Source organism: Impatiens glandulifera, unplaced genomic scaffold (genome assembly GCF_907164915.1).
Source record: "Impatiens glandulifera unplaced genomic scaffold, dImpGla2.1, whole genome shotgun sequence".
Classification (NCBI taxonomy): domain Eukaryota; kingdom Viridiplantae; phylum Streptophyta; class Magnoliopsida; order Ericales; family Balsaminaceae; genus Impatiens; species Impatiens glandulifera.
The window spans coordinates 5,919-26,205 of record NW_025919397.1 but is presented as its reverse complement, the minus strand read 5'-3'; the positions used below and the strand labels follow the sequence as shown (position 1 = coordinate 26,205).

General features: G+C 30.9%; 1 protein-coding gene and 1 long non-coding RNA gene across 2 annotated transcripts; both read right to left on the bottom strand.

Annotated features, from left to right (window-relative positions):
- Positions 1 to 2,995: 2,995 nt before the first annotated feature.
- Positions 2,996 to 4,528, bottom strand: LOC124917886. The gene is made up of 2 exons (XR_007097272.1): positions 4,155 to 4,528; positions 2,996 to 3,283 (listed from the first exon to the last, which is right to left on the bottom strand). It is a non-coding gene; the product is annotated as an uncharacterized LOC124917886 (long non-coding RNA).
- A 216-nt stretch (positions 4,529 to 4,744) lies between these two features.
- LOC124917887 lies at positions 4,745 to 6,017 on the bottom strand. The gene is made up of 4 exons (XM_047458155.1): positions 5,892 to 6,017; positions 5,358 to 5,802; positions 5,167 to 5,287; positions 4,745 to 5,083 (listed from the first exon to the last, which is right to left on the bottom strand). The coding sequence occupies exons 2-4, from the start codon at positions 5,666 to 5,668 to the stop codon at positions 4,745 to 4,747; spliced, it is 771 nt and encodes a 256-aa protein (XP_047314111.1). The 5' UTR covers positions 5,669 to 5,802; positions 5,892 to 6,017.
- Between the last annotated feature and the right edge of the window lie 14,270 nt (positions 6,018 to 20,287).

Below are 20,287 nucleotides of genomic sequence, written 5' to 3'. Positions count from 1 at the left end.
TAGAATTCTAGATTCTAGAACTAAAGTTTTTTCCTACTTATGTAAGTGTTAATTATAACATAGAATTCTAGATTTGACTAGTGAATCACTTAAGCGTTATTCGAATTTGGGTTTTCAAAATAACCCAATCAAATCAATTGTCACTTCACTTCCTTTTTCATCCTTCAAATCAATCAAGTCATTAACCAAAATACTAAAATACCCTCTATTTTAAATTATAAATATTTATTTTATTTATATATATCAATACCCTTTAAGTCTTTTTACCAAAAAACATCATCATTTTCTTAAAATTATCACCAATCATTACCAATAATCATTTTTCTCTCTTTCCAGGTTATTTAAATAACCTAGACCGAACAAGCTTTATAGTAGTGATCAATACTATTGTAAGAGAATGAGTACCATAATTTATAGAAGATGGCATAAAGAGTAGAGAAGGAAAATATGAAACTTTTGGTCCAAAAGAACCCATTATAATAATATTTGTAATCTCTCTCATTGTTTGTCAAGTTTATTTTGTATGATTTTTATCTAGAAATTTTGAACGGTATTATATTGTAAGAAGTAGGTTTCAAGTATAATTTAGATTCATTGGTGGTCGATTTTCTAGTTACCGAATAGTTACTAGAAAGTCTGTTCGTCTAGAAAAAAACATCGAATCTTTAATAACCATAATGATCCAATGATGTGTATAATTCATAATAATACTAATATTATTATTACATTTTTAAGATTTGTTTAAAAAAATTATTAGAGTCAGAATGAAATTAATCGTCTTTTTTAGTTTATATGAGTTCAATTAAATGTTAGCAATGTGGTTGTGTTTTTCTTCTTATTTTATTTTGGGTGAATTTTTTATTTTATTTTTTCTTTGGTTATATTTGTGTTATTTGGATTAGATGTCTCTAATCATTTTTTAAATATATGAATAATTTAATATATATATATATATATATATATATATATATATATATATATATATATATATATATATATATATATATATATATATATATTCAACTAAATAAATAAAGTATCAATTATAAATTTGACTAAAAGCATAAGAGATTAACAAAATCAAGATTTCATATTAGTTAGTGATTCATTTATTTTTATTCCTTTAATCAAGTTTTAGTGGGAAGTCACTTTCCCCTTCTTCTTTTTTTTTTATCAAATTAATAACTAAGTTAAATTCAGTCGGAAAAAATAATTTCAATTCATTTTACTTTTAGTTATTTTTAGTAGTATAAATTGATATCCATTACTATAGTTTATTACATAGAGAAATGAATTCAATAATTAATAAATTATTATATATTATTTACAGAAACGATTATATATTATTATCAAAATCACCACATTATTCTTAGGCAGTAAGTTCTTCATTTTTGATTTTGTAATTGTATCTAGTAACCAATAATGTTATTGATAATATAAACATTTCAAGCCTAAAAATATTATATGCTCTTAATTTTTTAAATAATCTTCACAATTTGATATATCCGTTCTCATGTCATGGTCAATGGTCATCATCATTAAATCATCTTCTACTTTATTGATTTGTACTAATATTCACAAATTTTATTGTTGAAGCATTTGGAGTTCCTTTTATGGTTTGATACTAAGTAAAATATGGATAATTGCCTTAAATTTAGAATATTATTTAGAATATTATGTATATTATTTTTACATACATAATTCGCATTTGGAGTTCCTTTTGTGGTTTGATACTAAGTAAAATATGGATAATTGCCTTAAATTTAGAATATTAGGTATATTATTTTTACATACATAATTCAGTTAAATAATATTTTATTCATTTGTATTATTAATATTGTCAGATTGTCCAAGTCCTATTTATCTAATTGGATGGTTATGTCAAACGCTTGTCGATGATGTTCACTATAAAAAAAACTGTCAATTTGCAACAAGGGTAAAATAACATTCTTTGCAATGAAAAAGAACTTCAACAATTATATTAGTATTATCTGAGAGGTTTGCAACTAAATTTGCAAGGATACCAAAAATAATGCAAATCAGCCAATGCAAATTTGCATTAACGCGCGCAATACTAGTTCCCATAATATTAGCACTAAAACCAAATATGCTGCAGAAAATCCCTTATTTTGTAAAACATATACTAACCATGGTTAATATAATTTTCCAACAATATTTACATTAATATTTTTATTAAAAGCCTCAGGTTTTTGCACTACTTTCTTCAATAACTTCGTTAATAAATATATTATTACGATTAGTTTGCATTAACATTTCCAAATATTTCCGCATTTGTATATGCAATACATTCCGAATTTTATTTAAATACTGAATATTTGAAAATGTTGCCATACAATTTGCGGTAATTTATGCAATCTTTTCTTCAATATATTTGATAATATATATATACATATGATTAATTAGCATTGATATTTGCAAATGTATCTGCACTCGGTTTTGCAATACTCAATTTAATTTATATTCAAATACTGAATATTTGAAAACGATCCAATAAAATTTGCGGTAGTTTATGCAATTATTTATTCAATATCTTCGATAATTTGTAAATATACGATTAATTAGCATTGATATTTGCAAATGTATCCGCATTTGGTTTTGCAATACTCAATTTAATTTATATTCAAATACGAAATATTTGAAAATGATCCAATACAATTTGTGGTAATTTATGCAATCATTTCTTCAATATCTTATATAATTTATATATATAAGATTAGTTTACATTAACATTTGCAAATGTATATACATTTGGTTTTGCAATAATAGTGTTTTTAATATTTGTAATATATTTTTGCATTAACTATTTTGCACTATTTGATTCGAAATATTGCAAATCTTTTATACATTATTTTAATTTTATTTATTTTAGCATTAATATTGTGCACTATTTTTATTTTAGCATTAAATTTTCTAAGACATTTGTAACTTTTTTATTTTATTTGAACCTGTTATTGAAAAAACTAATTTTGAAATATAATAGGCAAAAGAAATCATAACCAATTCAAACATCATAATTAACCACAATTTCAATTCAATTCAAACTTTCCAAAAAATAATTTCTCAAACCTTAAACATAACTAATTCAAACATCATAATTAACCTCAAACATAACCAAGTCAAACAGCATACATATCAGATTCAATTCAATTCAAACTTTCCAAAATATAATTTCTCAAACCTTGTCCATAAAATAATGAAATTATCCATTGATATAGTCCAAAAAGATCATCAATGTCATGGAAGATCCACATTTCAGCCATACCTGTGCACATATAGAAAAATACAAACAAAGCTTTGAATCAAAAAATGAAATGTATAAACATTTTATGTATAAAGAAAATATTTATATTATATAATGTAAAAGAAATCATTGAATTTTATACAAAGAATAGCATTCACAACATTGAAACTATAGTTTTATAAAGCTGATACATAAATAAAATATATGATTTGTTTTCCTTTGATGCCTCAATAATGTCAATATGTAACATCATTTTCCACTAATTACTTGCACATAAAATTTCATATTATTAAGAAATAACACTCAATAATGTCAATATATAACATAACATTTTCAACTATAGTTTTCCCTCAATTAAATTCAATACAATACAACAACTAAGAAATCTAATTCCCTTGCCTTCCTAGTGTGAACATGCTTGCCTAATACAATACAATATAACAACTAAGAAACCACATATATGTTTAAAATTTGTATAACAACCACATATATGTTTAAAATTTGAATAGCATCCACAACATGTATGTTTCTACTTCAGTTTTACAAGAAAAGTCTATGGAGAAAGATCATGATTATCTTAGTAGTTATAAATAATATATTCAACTTAATGTTGACCAAATGGATGTAGAATTGAATCTAATTAGGATGATGTCTACAAAAACTGAAATTCTGGCTAAAATCACATACTATTGAGAACAATTTATTTTTCTTTTTTTTAACATTTTACAAGTTATTCAACATTACAAAATCATCTAAAGTTCACACAAAGTTTCTTAATCAATTTAGAACCAAACAACACCAAATTAAAATCACTCATTCCTGTATATTTGGTATAAATTAAAATCAATGTATAAAACCAAATTCAATGAATGAATAGGTTAAGGAAACTAACCTTTTCATACGTCTCCGCCTTCCAGAGTTGTATTTGTTAGGGGAGTAGGTTGTCCATTTTTCTTCATTAATTGAATCATCTCGGCGAATTGGTCTTTGAGTGTATTGATTTCCAACTTACAATTCTCAACTTCTTTCTGTTTTTCTGAATTCTCCAACTTCAATTCAGTCACTGTTTCCTTCAGAGTGTTCACCTCCAAACTTAGCTTGGTGCTGGAACAATTATCTTGATACACTTGTTTTCGACCCATATATCCGATTCCAAACACCCGCCCGCTAGTGCTCGATCCAGCCGCCTCCATCCACAATTCAGTGTCGGTTTTTTTTTCTTCTAGTTGAACAGAATTCTGTGTTTCATGGAGCTGACTAAAAGTTTCCTACACATACAAAAAAAATTATTAGTACAAATAATAATCTCAACATCATTTATAATAAATAATCATATGAATCATTGAATAAAACTTACCACAACTTCTGCTTCCCTGCTCCCACTCCAAGTACCATCTTTTTTTTTAAACGTTTTTTCAAATGTTTCAAGAATGGTTGGGAGTCTTCCCACTTCTCATGCCTTTCAAGAAATATATAATAATTTCATTTAGAACATAAATATGAATTGAATACTAAAAAAGTAACTAAATTACTTACTAATCTTCTCTGATGTTCTTCCGCCGTTATGGAACCACCGCAGTACGTCGCCCCACCATTTGACGTGTAATCGTGTCTATGTCCTTTAGCTTTAGTGCAATTCTCTGAATATTTAGGTTCTTCAAAGTTAATTTTCATTTGCGCCCAGTCTTCCAATGTGACATGTGGTGGCTTCTTCATTGCTGCTTTTGCCATAGTTATAAAATTCCTTATCTTCGTACCCGCCTTCTTCTTAAAAAGTTTGTTTACATCCCCCTCTGAGACTAGATCCCACTCAAACATCTCCTTCAATAAGTAATTGAAATTAGTTTTGGATTTGAAACAATTTTTCATATTTAAAAGTATGTAAGTTTTTGACTATCACTTACCGTAAAATGTTCCCACCATGTGTTTTTAATGTCTTCCGGCACTTGATTCCAATTTAGATACGGCCCCCTCCAATATCCCGTTACTATCCGATGTATATCTTTCAAGATATCTAGAATGAAGCTGTAGAAACAAAAATATATTAGTTACATTTGTCAATTGTTAGAGATAACATTTACCTGTTGAAACTTACTTTTCTCCATTAACCTCGATGTACGTCTTAGAATATTTACAAACACTAGCTATCCCGTCCTCCACCCTTATATCATCATGATCAGCAACATTTGAGGTTGGATGAGTTGGGATTGGATCTTCAAGGACGAGTGCACGATTGTTGAAGGTTTCTGGCCGATCTGATTGAGTCTCCAAACCAGCAGATGATACTGGTTGGAGAGTTGATACATCATGGCTGGGAGTTGGTTGTTTGGATGTTTTATTTTGTTTTTGGAGTTGAGTCGGGTTTGGTGATTTAGGAGTAGAGACAACTAGTCGTTTAGGATCCATTTTTTTTGTGGGGATTGTCTTCTTGAAACAACTTTAGACGTTTTTTTAGGTACTGGGGATATTTCAATTCTAGGGCGTTTAGAGTTTGCACCACTCTTCTTGGCAGGTGCATTAATTTTGGGTCGAATTGTTTCCTGAAATCAATAATCAAAAAACATTATTGTAAATAATATTAGCATATTAGTAACAACATCTTTGAAATCTAGGATTTTAGAAATCTTACGACTTCAAATTATGTATCAGTGTCTTCATCGTCTATCCTCTTTCGTCTAGGCATCCTCTCCTTTTGATGAATTGGGAGAAATAAACTATATAAGTATCAATAGCACTAGGACAGCCAAATCCTGGAGGAAATTGAGAAGTAAATATTCAATTACTAGTTCCTTAATAAGCTGTGTTTCTTAACTTGTAATTGAAAATGATATACATCACTAAATTTATTTAATATTTTACTTGATTAAATAGTTGAAAATTAAGAAGTAAAAGAAACAAAAGCATTGAAACAAAAGTAAAAGTACTAATTGACCTTATCAAATAAATACCCATCAAGAAATGAGCCACGAACTCAACCTAGATGAAAAGTTCTACCATTTCAAAGAAAATAATAAATCATAACAAACAAATACACATCAAGAGATAAGCTAAGGAAGCTCAATTGACAATTGGAATGAATAATACCATGCAGATCAAATAAACAGATGAAATGAATGCAAGAAATTAACTTTAATGTTAGACGGAAAATCAAACATAATATCTCAAGGTACTAATCAAATTGAAATATGGTAGCTTTCAGAATTCAACAAATAATATGATCATGTTATTCCTATAAGATCTGAAAGGGATATATATCTATAGTTTTAGCTAGCTAATGGAAGGTGGGACAAAAATCATCTTTTACCATGTGTTCTCCTTCTGCAAATATGCATAAAAAGTAGTCATCAAGGGTTTAAATGTTTCTTTTTGATGTGCCGTGTTCAATGCTTTCCAAAACCTTTCTGATAAAATATATGTGTTAAAATTGGAAGAGGTTGATGCTTCATTTTCCACATTTGGTTGGAAACTAGAATCCATGTCATGTATCATTGACTCATACCGATTTGTTGTTCTTTCATTGTAACCGAGCGAAGGTCTTTTACGTCGAAAGGTGTATACATTCGAGGTTTGACTAGATTTTCCATTAGCTGACCACGTATGATAGTTTGCCATGAATCCATGCTTAATCAAATGACTAAGGCACAAATCTGACTTAATGTACTTTTGAATACGACATTTTAAGCAAGGGCACCTTATTTTTTCACCATCCATATAACCGAGTTGAGTTGTGGCAAATGAAATGAACTTTTGCACTCCTTTTAAAAAATCTTCCATGCTTTCAGGGTTTCTCGTATACATCCAATCACGGTCAGACCTCATTTGTAGTTATGTATATAATTTAGATGCAATTCTATTGAAACAATACCTACTAAAAGCAAAAAAAACAATGGTTATCTATTATTATAGATTAAAAGATCTTCATTCACTAAATCAATATGTTTACATATAAGTCAATGAATATATATATATATATATATATATAAACATAATTAGTCAATGAATAAATAAAGTAAGTGATATTGGAGTTTGTAGACATAATTACCTTGAAATACAAAACCAATATATTGATGTTCTTGATTTTGGTGATCAATATTTGAAGATCTTCTATAAGTTGGTGGTGAAAGATAGAGTTTAGGAAAAGAAAATGATAGATGAACGATGTAAAATGATAAAGAAATGTAGAGAAAAGATGGAGATAGAATAAAGGAAAATGAAGAAGAAGAATTAAATAAAGTTGGTAAAGAAGTACATGGGTAGATGTGGTTGGTGAGAAATAATTAATAGAATCTGCACTATTTCTTGCAATACACATCTAAATTGTTAGTGCAAACGCTAATGCATTATAATTTTCTAAATGAGTTATTGGAAATACTAGTGCACACGAATATAGGAGAATTCTACCCGATAGTTCAAAAATAATTACAATTTATGCCATTCGATATGCACTATTTCTCGCAATACACATCCAAATTGTTAGTGCAAATGCTAATGCAGTATAATTTTTTAAATAAGTTAGTGCACATATTAGTGCACACTAATATAGGAGATTTCTACCCGAGAGTTCAAAAATAATTACAATTTATGACATTCAATCTGCACTATTTTTCGCAATACACATCCAAATTGTTAGTGCAAACACTAATGCAGTATAATTTTCTAAATGAGTTAGTGCAAATATTAGTGCACACTAATATAGGAGATTTCTACCCGAGAGTTCAAAAATAATTACAATTTATGCTATTCGATCTGTACTATTTCTCGCAATACACATCCATATTGTTAGTGCAAACGCTAATGCAGTATAATTTTCTAAATGGGTTAGTGGAAATACTAGTGCACACTAATATTAGAGATTTCTACCCGAGAGTTCAAAAATAATTACAATTTATGAAATTCGATGTGCACTATTTCTCGCAATATATATCAAAATTGTTAGTGCAAACGTTAATGCGGTATAATTTTTTTTAATGAGTTAGTGCAAATACTAGTGCACACTAATATAAGAGATTTCTACCCGAGAGTTCAAACATAATTATACTTTATGACATTCGATATGTACTATTTCCCGCAGTACATATCCAAATTGTTAGTGCAAACGCTAATGCAATATAGTTTTCTAAATGAGTTAGTGAAAATATTAGTGCACAATAATATAGAGAAATTCTACCCAAGTGTTCAAAAATAATAACAATTTATGTCATTTGAGTTCAATTAATTCTCGCAATATACATCCAAATTGTTAGTGCAAATGCTAATGCGGTATAATTTTCTAAATGGGTTAGTGCAAATACTAGTGCACACTAATACAAGAGATTTCTACCCGAGAGTTCAAAAATAATTATAATTTATGACATTCGATCTGCACTATTTCTCGCAATACACATCCAAATTATTAGTGCAAACGCTAATGCATTATAATTTTCTAAATAAGTTAGTGCAAATATTAGTGCACACTAATATAGAGGAATTCTATCCAAGAGTTCAAAAATAATAACAATTTATGTCATTCGAGTTCCATTAATTCTCGCAATACACATCCAAATTATTAGTGCAAACATTAATGAAATATAATTTTCTAAATGGGTTAGTGCTTAAATTAGTGCACACTAATATAGGAGATTTGTACCTAAGAGTTCAAAAATATAAATTTATATACCTTATTGTAAATGTTGTTGCGGAAAGATCATGAACGATTTTATTTAATAGGTATAGCAATTAAGTTTGCACTGATGGGTATGAAAACGTTTGAACATATATCCTAAGTATAAATTTATATAACTTACTGCAAATGTAATTACGGACAATTTATAAACGATTATGTTTAATACGAATAGCAATTATCTTTGCACTGATGGGTATGAAAACATTTGAAAATATATCATAAGTATAAATTTATATATATTAATGCAAATCCTATTGCGAACAGTTTATGAACAATTATATTTAAAAGCACTAGCAATTACGTTTGCACTGATTGGTATTATATTTAATAAATTACTGTAAATTATATTGCGAAATAATTATAAATGATTATTTTCAATATGAATAGCATTTATATTTGCACTAATGGTATGAAAATAATTGATAAATAAAAATTTATATAAATTAATGCAAATCCTATTGCGAAAGGATTTTGAATACTTAAAAAGATTTTAAAAAAAATATAAAATATTAGTGTAATATATTTTGCAATCATATTCTATCATTGTACTGCAGATCTAGTTGCGAATAAATTATTTATTTGTGTTATTGCAATATATAGTACACATTTAATTAACAAAACCAATACAGTTATTTCATATTTATATTTGCAATTAAAAAAGCCTTATGTGTATATTATTTGATACAATAGTTAATGGAAATATAACTTATTGCTAAATATTTTGCAAACATTAATATTTAATTTATTTTGCGAAAATATTTTCATATTTCGTAATTTTTCTTATTACTATATTTATTGCAGACTTATATTCATAAAACTTTTGAAAAAATATTATATTTTATCATGTGATATATTTTGCAATATATATTTTTTATTTTATTTTACGTAAAAAAATCTCTTTATTGTAATAATTAATGCAATTTTTGCAATGGTAAGTTATTTCAATGCAATTTCAAATGCAGTTCTTAAAAATTAGTATTAATAAATTATTTGTTGCACGAAAATATTGCAAATCGACAGTTTTTTTTGTAGTGTTTAGAAATAAAACGAAATAAGCCAGGAACAATAGACGACATATACCAAGTTTTTTCATGGATTGAAAAGATGCTGTATTGAACACCTATCGATCTTGTTTTGAAAAGATGCTCATTTAATTTGCAACCCTAGCGTCAAACGTTGTCTAAAGTACTGAAAATAAAGAGAAACAAGCATGGAAGAGTGGATGACATTTCAAACTTCGATTGACTGGAAAGATGTATTCAATAACTATTTGTATTGTGTTAAAAAAATGAGTAGTTGTCTATCTATTAAAAGAATGATAATAGGAGAAGATATATTCGATCATGATAGGTCTTCCTTAATTAATAGAGTAGATGTATTCAATTATCATATAATCCAGTTTTAGATCAAAATTAAACAACTATTATATCTACACAGTTGAATAACATAATGCCACCATCTTCTAGTTATAACTGGCACAGCTCTTGCGGGATTGACCATCCAAATTTGCTGGTCTCATGATATCGGTTAAGGCTGGATTCATAAATATTTCATCTTTTTGAATTTGCGTGACTAGGTCTTTTCTTCTTCCCGACTCACCAGTTCCATAGACCTTCTTTTCTGCATTGTCTCGCGTTAGGTCTCTTTGGTTTGCTTTCGCTGTTAGATAATTATATTTTTTTATTAATGAAAATAAGCTTAAGGCTTCATAAATATTTCATCTTTGTGATAAATATTGTGTTTTTTTGTTATATATAAAAGCAAAATCATTGCTTAAAGTGTATCAATTTTGTTTTCTTATCCTCGTTCGTAAAGATATCCCACTAAAAATGCCCCTTCAATGAAAAACATTTTAAAGAGTACGAGTCATAATGCATTTTCTAATTATTTTTTAAAGTAATGTTTAAAAATATGATAAAATTCCATTAGGATATGTTAATGATATTTTTTACAATTAACTTGAAATAATATTAATTTTAGTTTTTTATTTAAAGAAAGAGTTTGACCAGGTTTCAAACTTTGATTAGGAATGTTTACAAGGTACAAAACTGCTATTATGATGATTTCACTATGTTTAAATAGTTGAACTCTTAAACTAATTAACCACTTTGTTTTCAAAACAAATAAACAATGATGACATTTAATAATCTTCAATAGACATAAGAAAAAGGAGGACCAACAAGAATGTGAATTTCTGGTAGTATTAGTCTTTGTTATTGTATTAGGTTGATTATGAGACTAGGTAATAATTTATTTTGACAAGTAATGTTTAAATATTTTAATATTATTTGAATTTATACGCTAGTAAAAAAAGGACCTTTACCGACGGTTTTTACCGAAGGTTTTGTAAACCTCTCCTAAATACTCACGAGAAGAACAAATCCTTCGGTATTAAAAATAGATTCCGAGGGGGTGTAAAACCTTCGGGTTTATGAACTATTACCGAAAGTTCTACAAAGAACTTTCGGTTCTTACCTTCCCAAAAAACCAAAAAAAATTCTAAGTGTTGGATGTTGGTTATTTGCGAAGGTTTTTGTAAAAACATTCGGTTTTGAAATCCCTGGATTTTTAATTGCAAGGGTTATTCAAAGAACCTTCGGTTTTATCTTTTTTGAAATTCTCATTTCCGAAAGTTTTACAAATAACCTTCGGTTTTGCTCAATTAAACTTTCCGAAAGTGTTGGATGTTGGTTATTTCCGAAGGGTCTTTAATAAACTTTCGGTTTTGACTAATATCAAAACCGAAAGTTTTATGAAAACCTTCGGCATCAACCTCTATAAATACAAACCCTAACCCTTCTCTTTTTCATTCCACTCTTCTCACCTTTCTCTCTCTTCCGCGCCGCCGCCGCATGCCTCTCCTCCACGCCGGTTCTTCTCCTCTCTCGTTCAGGTAATTTGTTTCATTTGGTTTTTTTTTTGTTTATTATGAGATTTAGATTTCTTAAGTTTATATATATATATATATATATATATATATATATATATATATATATATATATATTATAGATCTAGATTTATGCTAGTTTACGTTATTTTGTTTGATTAATATATATATATACATATATCTGAAATGCATTTAGGATATGGGTGATTCGACATGGAAGAGACTTCGGCGTACACCGGAGAAACTGCATCCGTGTTACCAGAATCTGATAGCACAATCAGAAATTGCGGCACGTGAGGAAGAGGTAAGACAGATGACGCTGGAAATGGAACAAATCCGATTAAGGGATGCGGAAAGAGGTCGTTTGCTCAGTGAAATTAAAGCGGACCGGGCCGAAATGTCCCAGAGATTAGAGAATCTCGAACATGAACTTGTATTGTTGAGGAGTCGAGTGAATCAACCACCCCATCTAATAATTAATTTCTAGATTTATTATGAGTTTATTAGTTTTTCCGTACGAACGATCATTATAATTAATATTTTTATGTGTTATGTTTTAATATTTATGAATTATTATTATTATGTTTGGTTTGGTGTGGTTTAATATATATGTTGTTAAATAATTTGTTTACTTTTCACCTTTTTAAAAAAAAATGCATGGCCAAAACCGAAGGTTTATTTGAAAACCTTCGTTTTTGACCCATATTTTAAAAAATCTTAGGGTTAAAACCGAAGGTTTTCAAAATAAACCTTCGGTTTTGACCCCCTGTTTAAAAATATCTAAAAAATTTCTAAGTATGGGGAAGGAAAAAACCGAAGGTTTTCAAATAAACCTTCGGTTTTGACCCCCCGTTTAAAAAAATCTAAAAATTTCTAAGTATGGGGAAGGGTAAAAATCGAAGGTTTATTTGAAAACCTTCGGTTTTGACCCCCCGTTTAAAAAAATCTAAAAAATTTCTAAGTATGGGGAAGGGTAAAAACCGAAGGTTTATTTGAAAACCTTCGGTTTTGACCCCCCGTTTAAAAAAATCTAAAAATTTCTAAGTATGGGGAAGGGTAAAAACCGAAGGTTTATTTGAAACCTTCGGTTTTGACCCCCCGTTTAAAAAAAATCTAAAAATTTCTAATTATGGGGAAGGGTAAAAACCGAAGGTTTATTTGAAAACCTTCGGTTTTGACCCCCCGTTTAAAAAAATCTAAAAATTTCTAAGTATGGGGAAGGGTAAAAACCGAAGGTTTATTTGAAAACCTTCGGTTTTGACCCCCCGTTTAAAAAAATCTAAAAATTTCTAAGTATGGAGAAGGGTAAAAACCGAAGGTTTTCAAATAAACCTTCGGTTTTGACCCCCTGTTTAAAAAAATCTAAAAAATTTATAAGTATGGGGAAGGGTAAAAACCGAAGGTTTTCAAATAAACCTTCGGTTTTGACCCCCTGTTTAAAAAAAATCTAAAAAATTTCTAAGTATGGGGAAGGGTAAAAACCGAAGGTTTATTCAAAACCTTCACAAATACCAATAAAAACCGAAAGTTATACTATTAACTTTTGGTTTTACCACTACCTAATTTGTTAATTTATTTTGTTTTAAACCTACTAATCTAGACTCCTAACTAATATAATCAAGTGTGTGTTATATTTTTAAAATGAAGATTGTGTTTGATGTTAAAATCTTTATGATTGTGTTTGATTATATAAAGAAGTGTGTATGTATGTTTGTGTTTGATGATCATATGAATGTGTACAAAATTTGATCATATAGATTGTGTAATGTTTTAAGGATATCAAATAAGTTAAAATAATGACCTTCAAAGTCATTAGAATGTTAAAAACCTATTAATTTAGCAATTTGTGAAATTGTAATTCCGAAAGTTAATTGTATAACTTTCGGAAATAACCATCAAAACCGAAAGTTATACAATTAACTTTCGTTTTTATCTAATTAAATTAAATTGTACACCTTTCAAAACCGAGAGATTTAGACATATCTCTCGGAATATAATTGATCAAAACCGAGAGGTTTATTCAAAACCTTCGCAAATACCAATAAAAACCGAAAGTTATACTATTAACTTTCGGTTTTACCACTACCTAATTTGTTAATTTATTTTGTTTTAAACCTACTAATCTAGAGTCCTAACTAATATAATCAATTGTGTGTTGTATTTTAAAAATTATTATTTTGTTTAATGTTAAAATGTTTATGATTGTGTTTGATTATATAAAGAAGTGTATATGTATGTTTGTGTTTGATGATCCTATGTATTTGTGTAATGTTTGATTATATGGATTGGAGAATGTTTTAAGGATATCCAAAGTGTTAAATTAATGTTATTCTAGGTTATTAGAAAGTGATAAACCAATTAATTTTCAAATTTGTGAAGTTGTAAACCCGAAAGTTTATTATATAACTTTCGGAAATAATTATCAAAACCGAGAATTTAAATATAACTTTCGGTTTTTATATTGAGAAAAACCGAAGGTTATAGTAAAACTCTCATTTTTTATCAATGTGAAAACCGAAGGTTATATTAAAACTCTCGGTTTTTATCAATGAAAAAACCGAAAGTTTTAGTAAAACTCTCGGTTTTCACATTGATAAAAAACGAGAGTTTTAATATAACCTTCGGTTTTTATCAATATAAAAACCGAAAGTTTTAGGAAAACTTTCGGTAATTAAGTTAAATAATAAAAAACAGCCATCTTTTTCCCTTTTCTTCTTCCCCGTTTTCTTCTCCCCGCTCTCCTCCGCGCCGCCTTGAATCGAAGATCGACGCCGCCCGAAGACGACGTCCGACAGAAGACGCCGCCGACGCCGATTGAAGAAAGCCGCGACGCCGATTGAAGACTGCCGCCAGACGCCGATTGAAGAAAGTCGCGATGCCTCCCTGCTGTTGCCCTGCCGCCAGTCGCCGCCGCCTGCCGCTTGAAGATAAGGTAAATTCATTGTTTTTCCATATTATTGTTAGATTCTTCTTTGATTAAGTGTTAGATTAGGTTAGATTAGGTTTTGAAAATAGTTTTGGATAAGATTTTGGATTAGGTTTTAGGATTATGTTTTTGTGTTAGGTTTTTGGAATTGGTGGTTAGATTTTGTTTTTTAATTAATAATGTTGGATTAATGTTAGATTAGGTTGATAATATTGTTAGATTATGTATTGGATTGTTTTGGATTGGTTTTGTGTTAGGTTTTTGGGAATTGGTTGTTGGATTTTGTTTTTTGATTAATAATGTTGGATTATTGTTAGATTAGGTTGATAATATTTTTAGATTATGTATTGGATTGTTTTGGATTGGTTTTGTGTTAGGTTTTTTGGAATTGGTTGTTGGATTTTGTTTTGAGATTAATAATGTTGGATTAATGTTAGATTAGGTTGATAATATTGTTAGATTATGTATTGGATTGTTTTGGATTGGTTTTGTGTTAGGTTTTTTGGAATTGGTTGTTGGATTTTGCTTTGATTTTGGTTGGTTTGATTTATTGTTATTAGGTTTGAATTACGAATTTCAGTCGCCCACTGTCGGTCCGTCGATCTACATCCACTGCTCTTCTTCATCGCTCTTTTTGTGCAAGGTTAGTTCATGTTGGTTTATTATATAGTTAGGTTAGTTTAATGTTAGATTTATGTTAGATTTTCATGTTAGTTTTCCATGTTAGATTGAAGTTTGATTTATGTTAGGTTTGATTTATGTTAGATTAGGTATCAGGTTTGGTTTATGTTAGATTATGTTAGATTAGGTTTGAAATGGGTATTAATGAAATAATGTTGAATTAGATTGAGTTTGAATTATATATGATGGTTAGAATTGTTATATCGAATGATTTGTGTATGAATAAAATTATGTTGGATTAGAATTGATTGTTTTGAAATGTGTATGAATGAAATAATGTTAGATTATGCTAGATTTAAGTTACATTCATGTTAGGTTTTATTATTGTTTGTTTATGTTGAATATTGGTTGGACAATGTTAGATTAATTTGAATTTTGGTTGGATAATGTTAGATTAAATTGAACTTTGGTTGGATAATGATAGAATAGGTAGAAATTATGTAATCCTAATTAATTTAGACAAATTTAAGTAAGTAATAATCACGGTTGTTTTCCATTTTATTAGAAATATGGAAGTACCCGATAAAAGCTGGATGACCTTACGTCGAGATCATCCAGATTACGAGGAAGGTGTTGACAAATTCCTCGAGTATGCTGTTAGGAATACATCCCGACAAACCGTGAAATGTCCCTGCGTAAAATGCTTGAACACGCCGTTTATGGAAATAGACGAAGTGAAGACTCACCTCATCATTTATGGAATAAATGTTCATTACGAGTATTGGTATTTTCATGGAGAAAAGAGACGTACTACTCAAGTTGTTAATGACGATGTCGATGAAGATGCCGATGAATTAGATGATGATGATGATGATGATGACGATGATCAGTCGGAGGATGCCGTGCCAGAATTGAACGATGCGAGACCGGAGATGAATAATACAGTTAATGAAGAGGTCAACGAAGAACGTTATATGCACGAATTTATAAACGATTTGTTCCCCAACGTTAATAACGTCCCGAGCAACGATGAATCAGTCGAAGATGCGCATAAATTTTATAAATTGCTTGATGATTGCAAACGGCCATTGTATGAAGGTGCTCGAATAACGAAATCATCGGCACTACTGAAACTACTTCACATAAAAAATGTATGTCAGTGGACGAATTCTTCGTTCGATATGTTGCCGCGTCTTCTTAAAGACTACATATTACCGATTGACGCTGAATTGCCAAACTCATACTACGAAAGTAAAAAATTCATTACTGATATCGGACTTAAATATGACAAGATAGACGCATGTAAGAACAACTGTATGCTATTTTGGAAGGACGACATAAATGAAGATTCTTGCAGAGTTTGCGGTCTTTCAAGATGGAAAGTCGACCAAACAAGTGGGACAGTTCGGGAGAAGCAAAATGGGAAATTCATTCCAAAAAAGATGTTGAGATATTTCCCTTTAATACCAAGACTGCAAAGACTATACATGTCCTCAAAAACGGCTCCAATGATGAGATGACATAAAGAAGGAAGAGTTGATAGTGATACGTTGAGACATCTCGCTGATTCCTTAACTTGGAAGACGTTTGATGAAAATTATTCAGATTTTGCTTCAGAATCTCGAAACGTAAGACTGGGTTTATAAGGCGATGGGTTTCAGCCATTTGCAAATGGGAAAAAATCATACAGTGTTTGGCCGGTTATTCTCGTTCCTTATAATGTGTCACCCACGACTTGCATGGATTCTAACAATTTCATCTTATCTATATTAATTCCGGGTCCAAAGAGTCCGGGAGATGCAATTGACATATTTCTCCAGCCATTGATCGAAGAGTTGCATGAACTGTGGCAAACAGGTGTGAAAACGTTTGATGCACACACCTCGTAATACTTTAACATGCGAGCGGCGTTGTTGTGGACCATTAACGACTTTCCCGCATACACGAATTTATCAGGCTGGAGTACGAAAGGTAAATTCGCTTGTCCTTGTTGTAACAACGATACGGTATCCCTTCGATTGGTTCATGGTTCCAAACAATGTTACTTGGGTCATAGACGTTTCCTTCCACCGAAGCACAAATACAGAAGGGATAAAGAGTCGTTTGATGGTCGAACTGATTATAGAGATCCCCCTAGATTGTTAACGGGGCAAGAATGTTACGAGCAAGCACGAGACCTAGAAGACATAATTCTTAGTGCGGATCTGAGCAAGAGAACCAAGATATATCATGAAACACGGGGAGACAATTGGAACAAACTTAGCATTTTCTTCCGTCTGCCTTATTGGAAATCGCTATTATTGAGACATAATTTGGATGTGATGCATATTGAGAAAAATATTTGTGTAGCGTGTTGGGAACAATAATGAATGTGAAAGAGAAGACTAAGGATGGTCCTAAAACCCGTAAAGACTTAGAACTCTTAGGCATAAAATCATGGTTACATCCTATAAATGATGAAGGAGTTGTTCATTATCCAGAAGCGCCTTTCACTTTGACAACCGAAAATAAAATACGTCTTTGTAACTTCTTGAAAGATCTCAAGTTGCCTGATGGGTTTTGCTCAAATATCGGCGGTTGTGTAAATTTGGAAGAGAAAAAGCTTTCGGGATTAAAGAGTCATGATTGCCACATTTTATTGGAATATCTAATTCCTTTAGCAACTCGTGGATTGGTTCCAGAGTATGTGTATGATGCGTTAGTAAATTTGTCTCGTTTTTTTCGGTTGTTGTGCTTCAAAGAGTCGATTCAAGAGGACCTGGAACAATTGTACATGGATATTACATTGACACTTTGCAAATTTGAAATGATTTTTCCGCCGTCAATCTTCGACATCATGATGCATCTCCCGGTTCACTTGTCATTTGAGGCTTTGCTTGGAGGACCTGTTCAGTATCGATGGATGTATCCGTTTGAACATTACATGGGTACAATGAAAAGATATTTGCGGAATAATAACCACCCCGAAGCCTCTATAAGCGAGAGCTATCTTGTTAACGAAAGTATTAGTTTATGTGCCAGGTATATGGAGGAACAAGATCAGGAAAATGCACAACCTAAAATCTCAGGCATTTCAATATTTGCATCATTGGAAGACCTATCTAACGGAAAAGTATACAACTTGGATTATATCGATCGAGTGACAGCTCATTCTTACATTTTGAAAAATTATCCCGAAGCAAAACCTTTTTACATGTAAGATTCAATGTTGTTGTTACTAATTAGCATTAAAGAGTGTGCTATTTAATATTCGATCTATTTGCAGAGATTATAACAACGAGTCCAGTGGAGAAACGTTTGCCGCATATTTCAAGCATCGAGTGAGTAATTACAAACCATATATCCTAACTCTTTTTATTCATATTAACAACTTCATTTCGGATACATATATAGGTCGCCCATTTAGCAGAAATTGACGACATATCAAGAGACCTCAAGATCTTAGGAGAAGGTCCAAGTATGTACTCGTCTATGTATGTTTGGTGTAAAGTAAACGGATTCAAATTCTGTACAGAAAAACACGACGAAGGTTTGACAACTCAAAATAGTGGGGTGGTTGTTGAGGGGTACAACGGATCTGAAACTATGTCATACTACGGAGTTTTGACGGATATAATCGAAGTACAATACTATTCTCACAAACGAGTTGTTTTATTCAAGTGTAAGTGGTTTGATACACACTCGGGGGAACTAGGAGTGAAAGTGGATAAATATGGCTTCGTAAGTGTAAATGTAAACCGAATTTTGAAAACCCAAAGTCAAGACCCGTATATATTGGCGAGTCAAGCAAAACAAGTATTCTACGCCCCTGATATGTCAGCCCGACCCGGTTGGAAGATTGTGACAAAAATAAAACCGCGGTTTACAAACATATAGTTCAGATTAATTAATTAGGTAGATTTATGTTTTTAACTTTATATTCATTTTTATTACTACTTTATTTCAATTATTCACTCAATTTTATTAATGGTGTGAATTAAGAATGTCTGAAGGTCCTAAAACAACTTGGAAGAGTATGAGGAAGACACCCAAGAAATTGGATAAAAGCTACCAAAACATACTTGCCCAATCCGAGTCGTTAAAGCTTCGAGGATCGTCTTCTAGAGACCAACCACCGATTGCTGTGGTCCCGATAGCTACTGCGCCTCCCCCAACAGACGAGGATGTTGAGGCTAGTGAGCTCCAAGAGTTTATAGAGAGCACATTCGCTGATATGGTGCCTAGCGATGAGGCTGAAGACGAGGGTCTTGAGGAACCTATCGAGGAACAGGATGACGAGGAGGAGCACGGGACCACTCCCGACCCATCATCGACAGGTATTTCGTTTACAAATTAGTTAGTGTTTCAATTGATTGACATATTTAATTATGATTTTGATAATTTTGAAGAATCTTCTGTCCGCAAGAGACGGGGGAAGAACAAGAATATTGCGCTGTCTAAGAGGGTAGTGGGGACGAGGATCCCTCTAACGTTTAGAGAGAAGGATGGGAGGCCAGGCGGTACAGACGTGGGAAGAACACGGTGGTCTAGACATGTGGGGTCGATTATCTGGGACCCCGCAGCCGTCTCACACCGTCTTCTCAAGTGGAAGGCTTTAAGTGCAGACCAATTGGATTCACTGTGGACTGCTATCAAGGTAATACTTATTACTTGATTATACATTACGTCATTAAATAATTATTTTTAACATTTGGATGTTATTTTTTTCAGGATTCGTTCGAAAGCGACTAATGGTGACATTGAGTCTTTTTGAAAGACCGGGTTGGGACACGCCAATCAGATATGGGATAGATGGCGGTCGAATTTGAACAAGACATATATCCGCGTCCACAAAGGAGACGAGGCGGCGGTACTGGCTAATCCTCCACCAGACTACGATCGAGATGATTGGGAGTTTGTGTGTCGCAACCATTTCTTCACAGAAACGTT

Coding starts and splice junctions, on each gene's coding strand:
- LOC124917887 (XM_047458155.1), bottom strand. CDS start 5,668: ATGGATCCTAAACGACTAGTTGTCTCTACTCCTAAATCACCAAACCCG. Junction 5,288..5,357: donor ATCGAGGTTAATGGAGAAAA/GTAAGTTTCAAC, acceptor TTGTTTCTACAG/CTTCATTCTAGATATCTTGA. Junction 5,084..5,166: donor CATGGTGGGAACATTTTACG/GTAAGTGATAGT, acceptor TACTTATTGAAG/GAGATGTTTGAGTGGGATCT.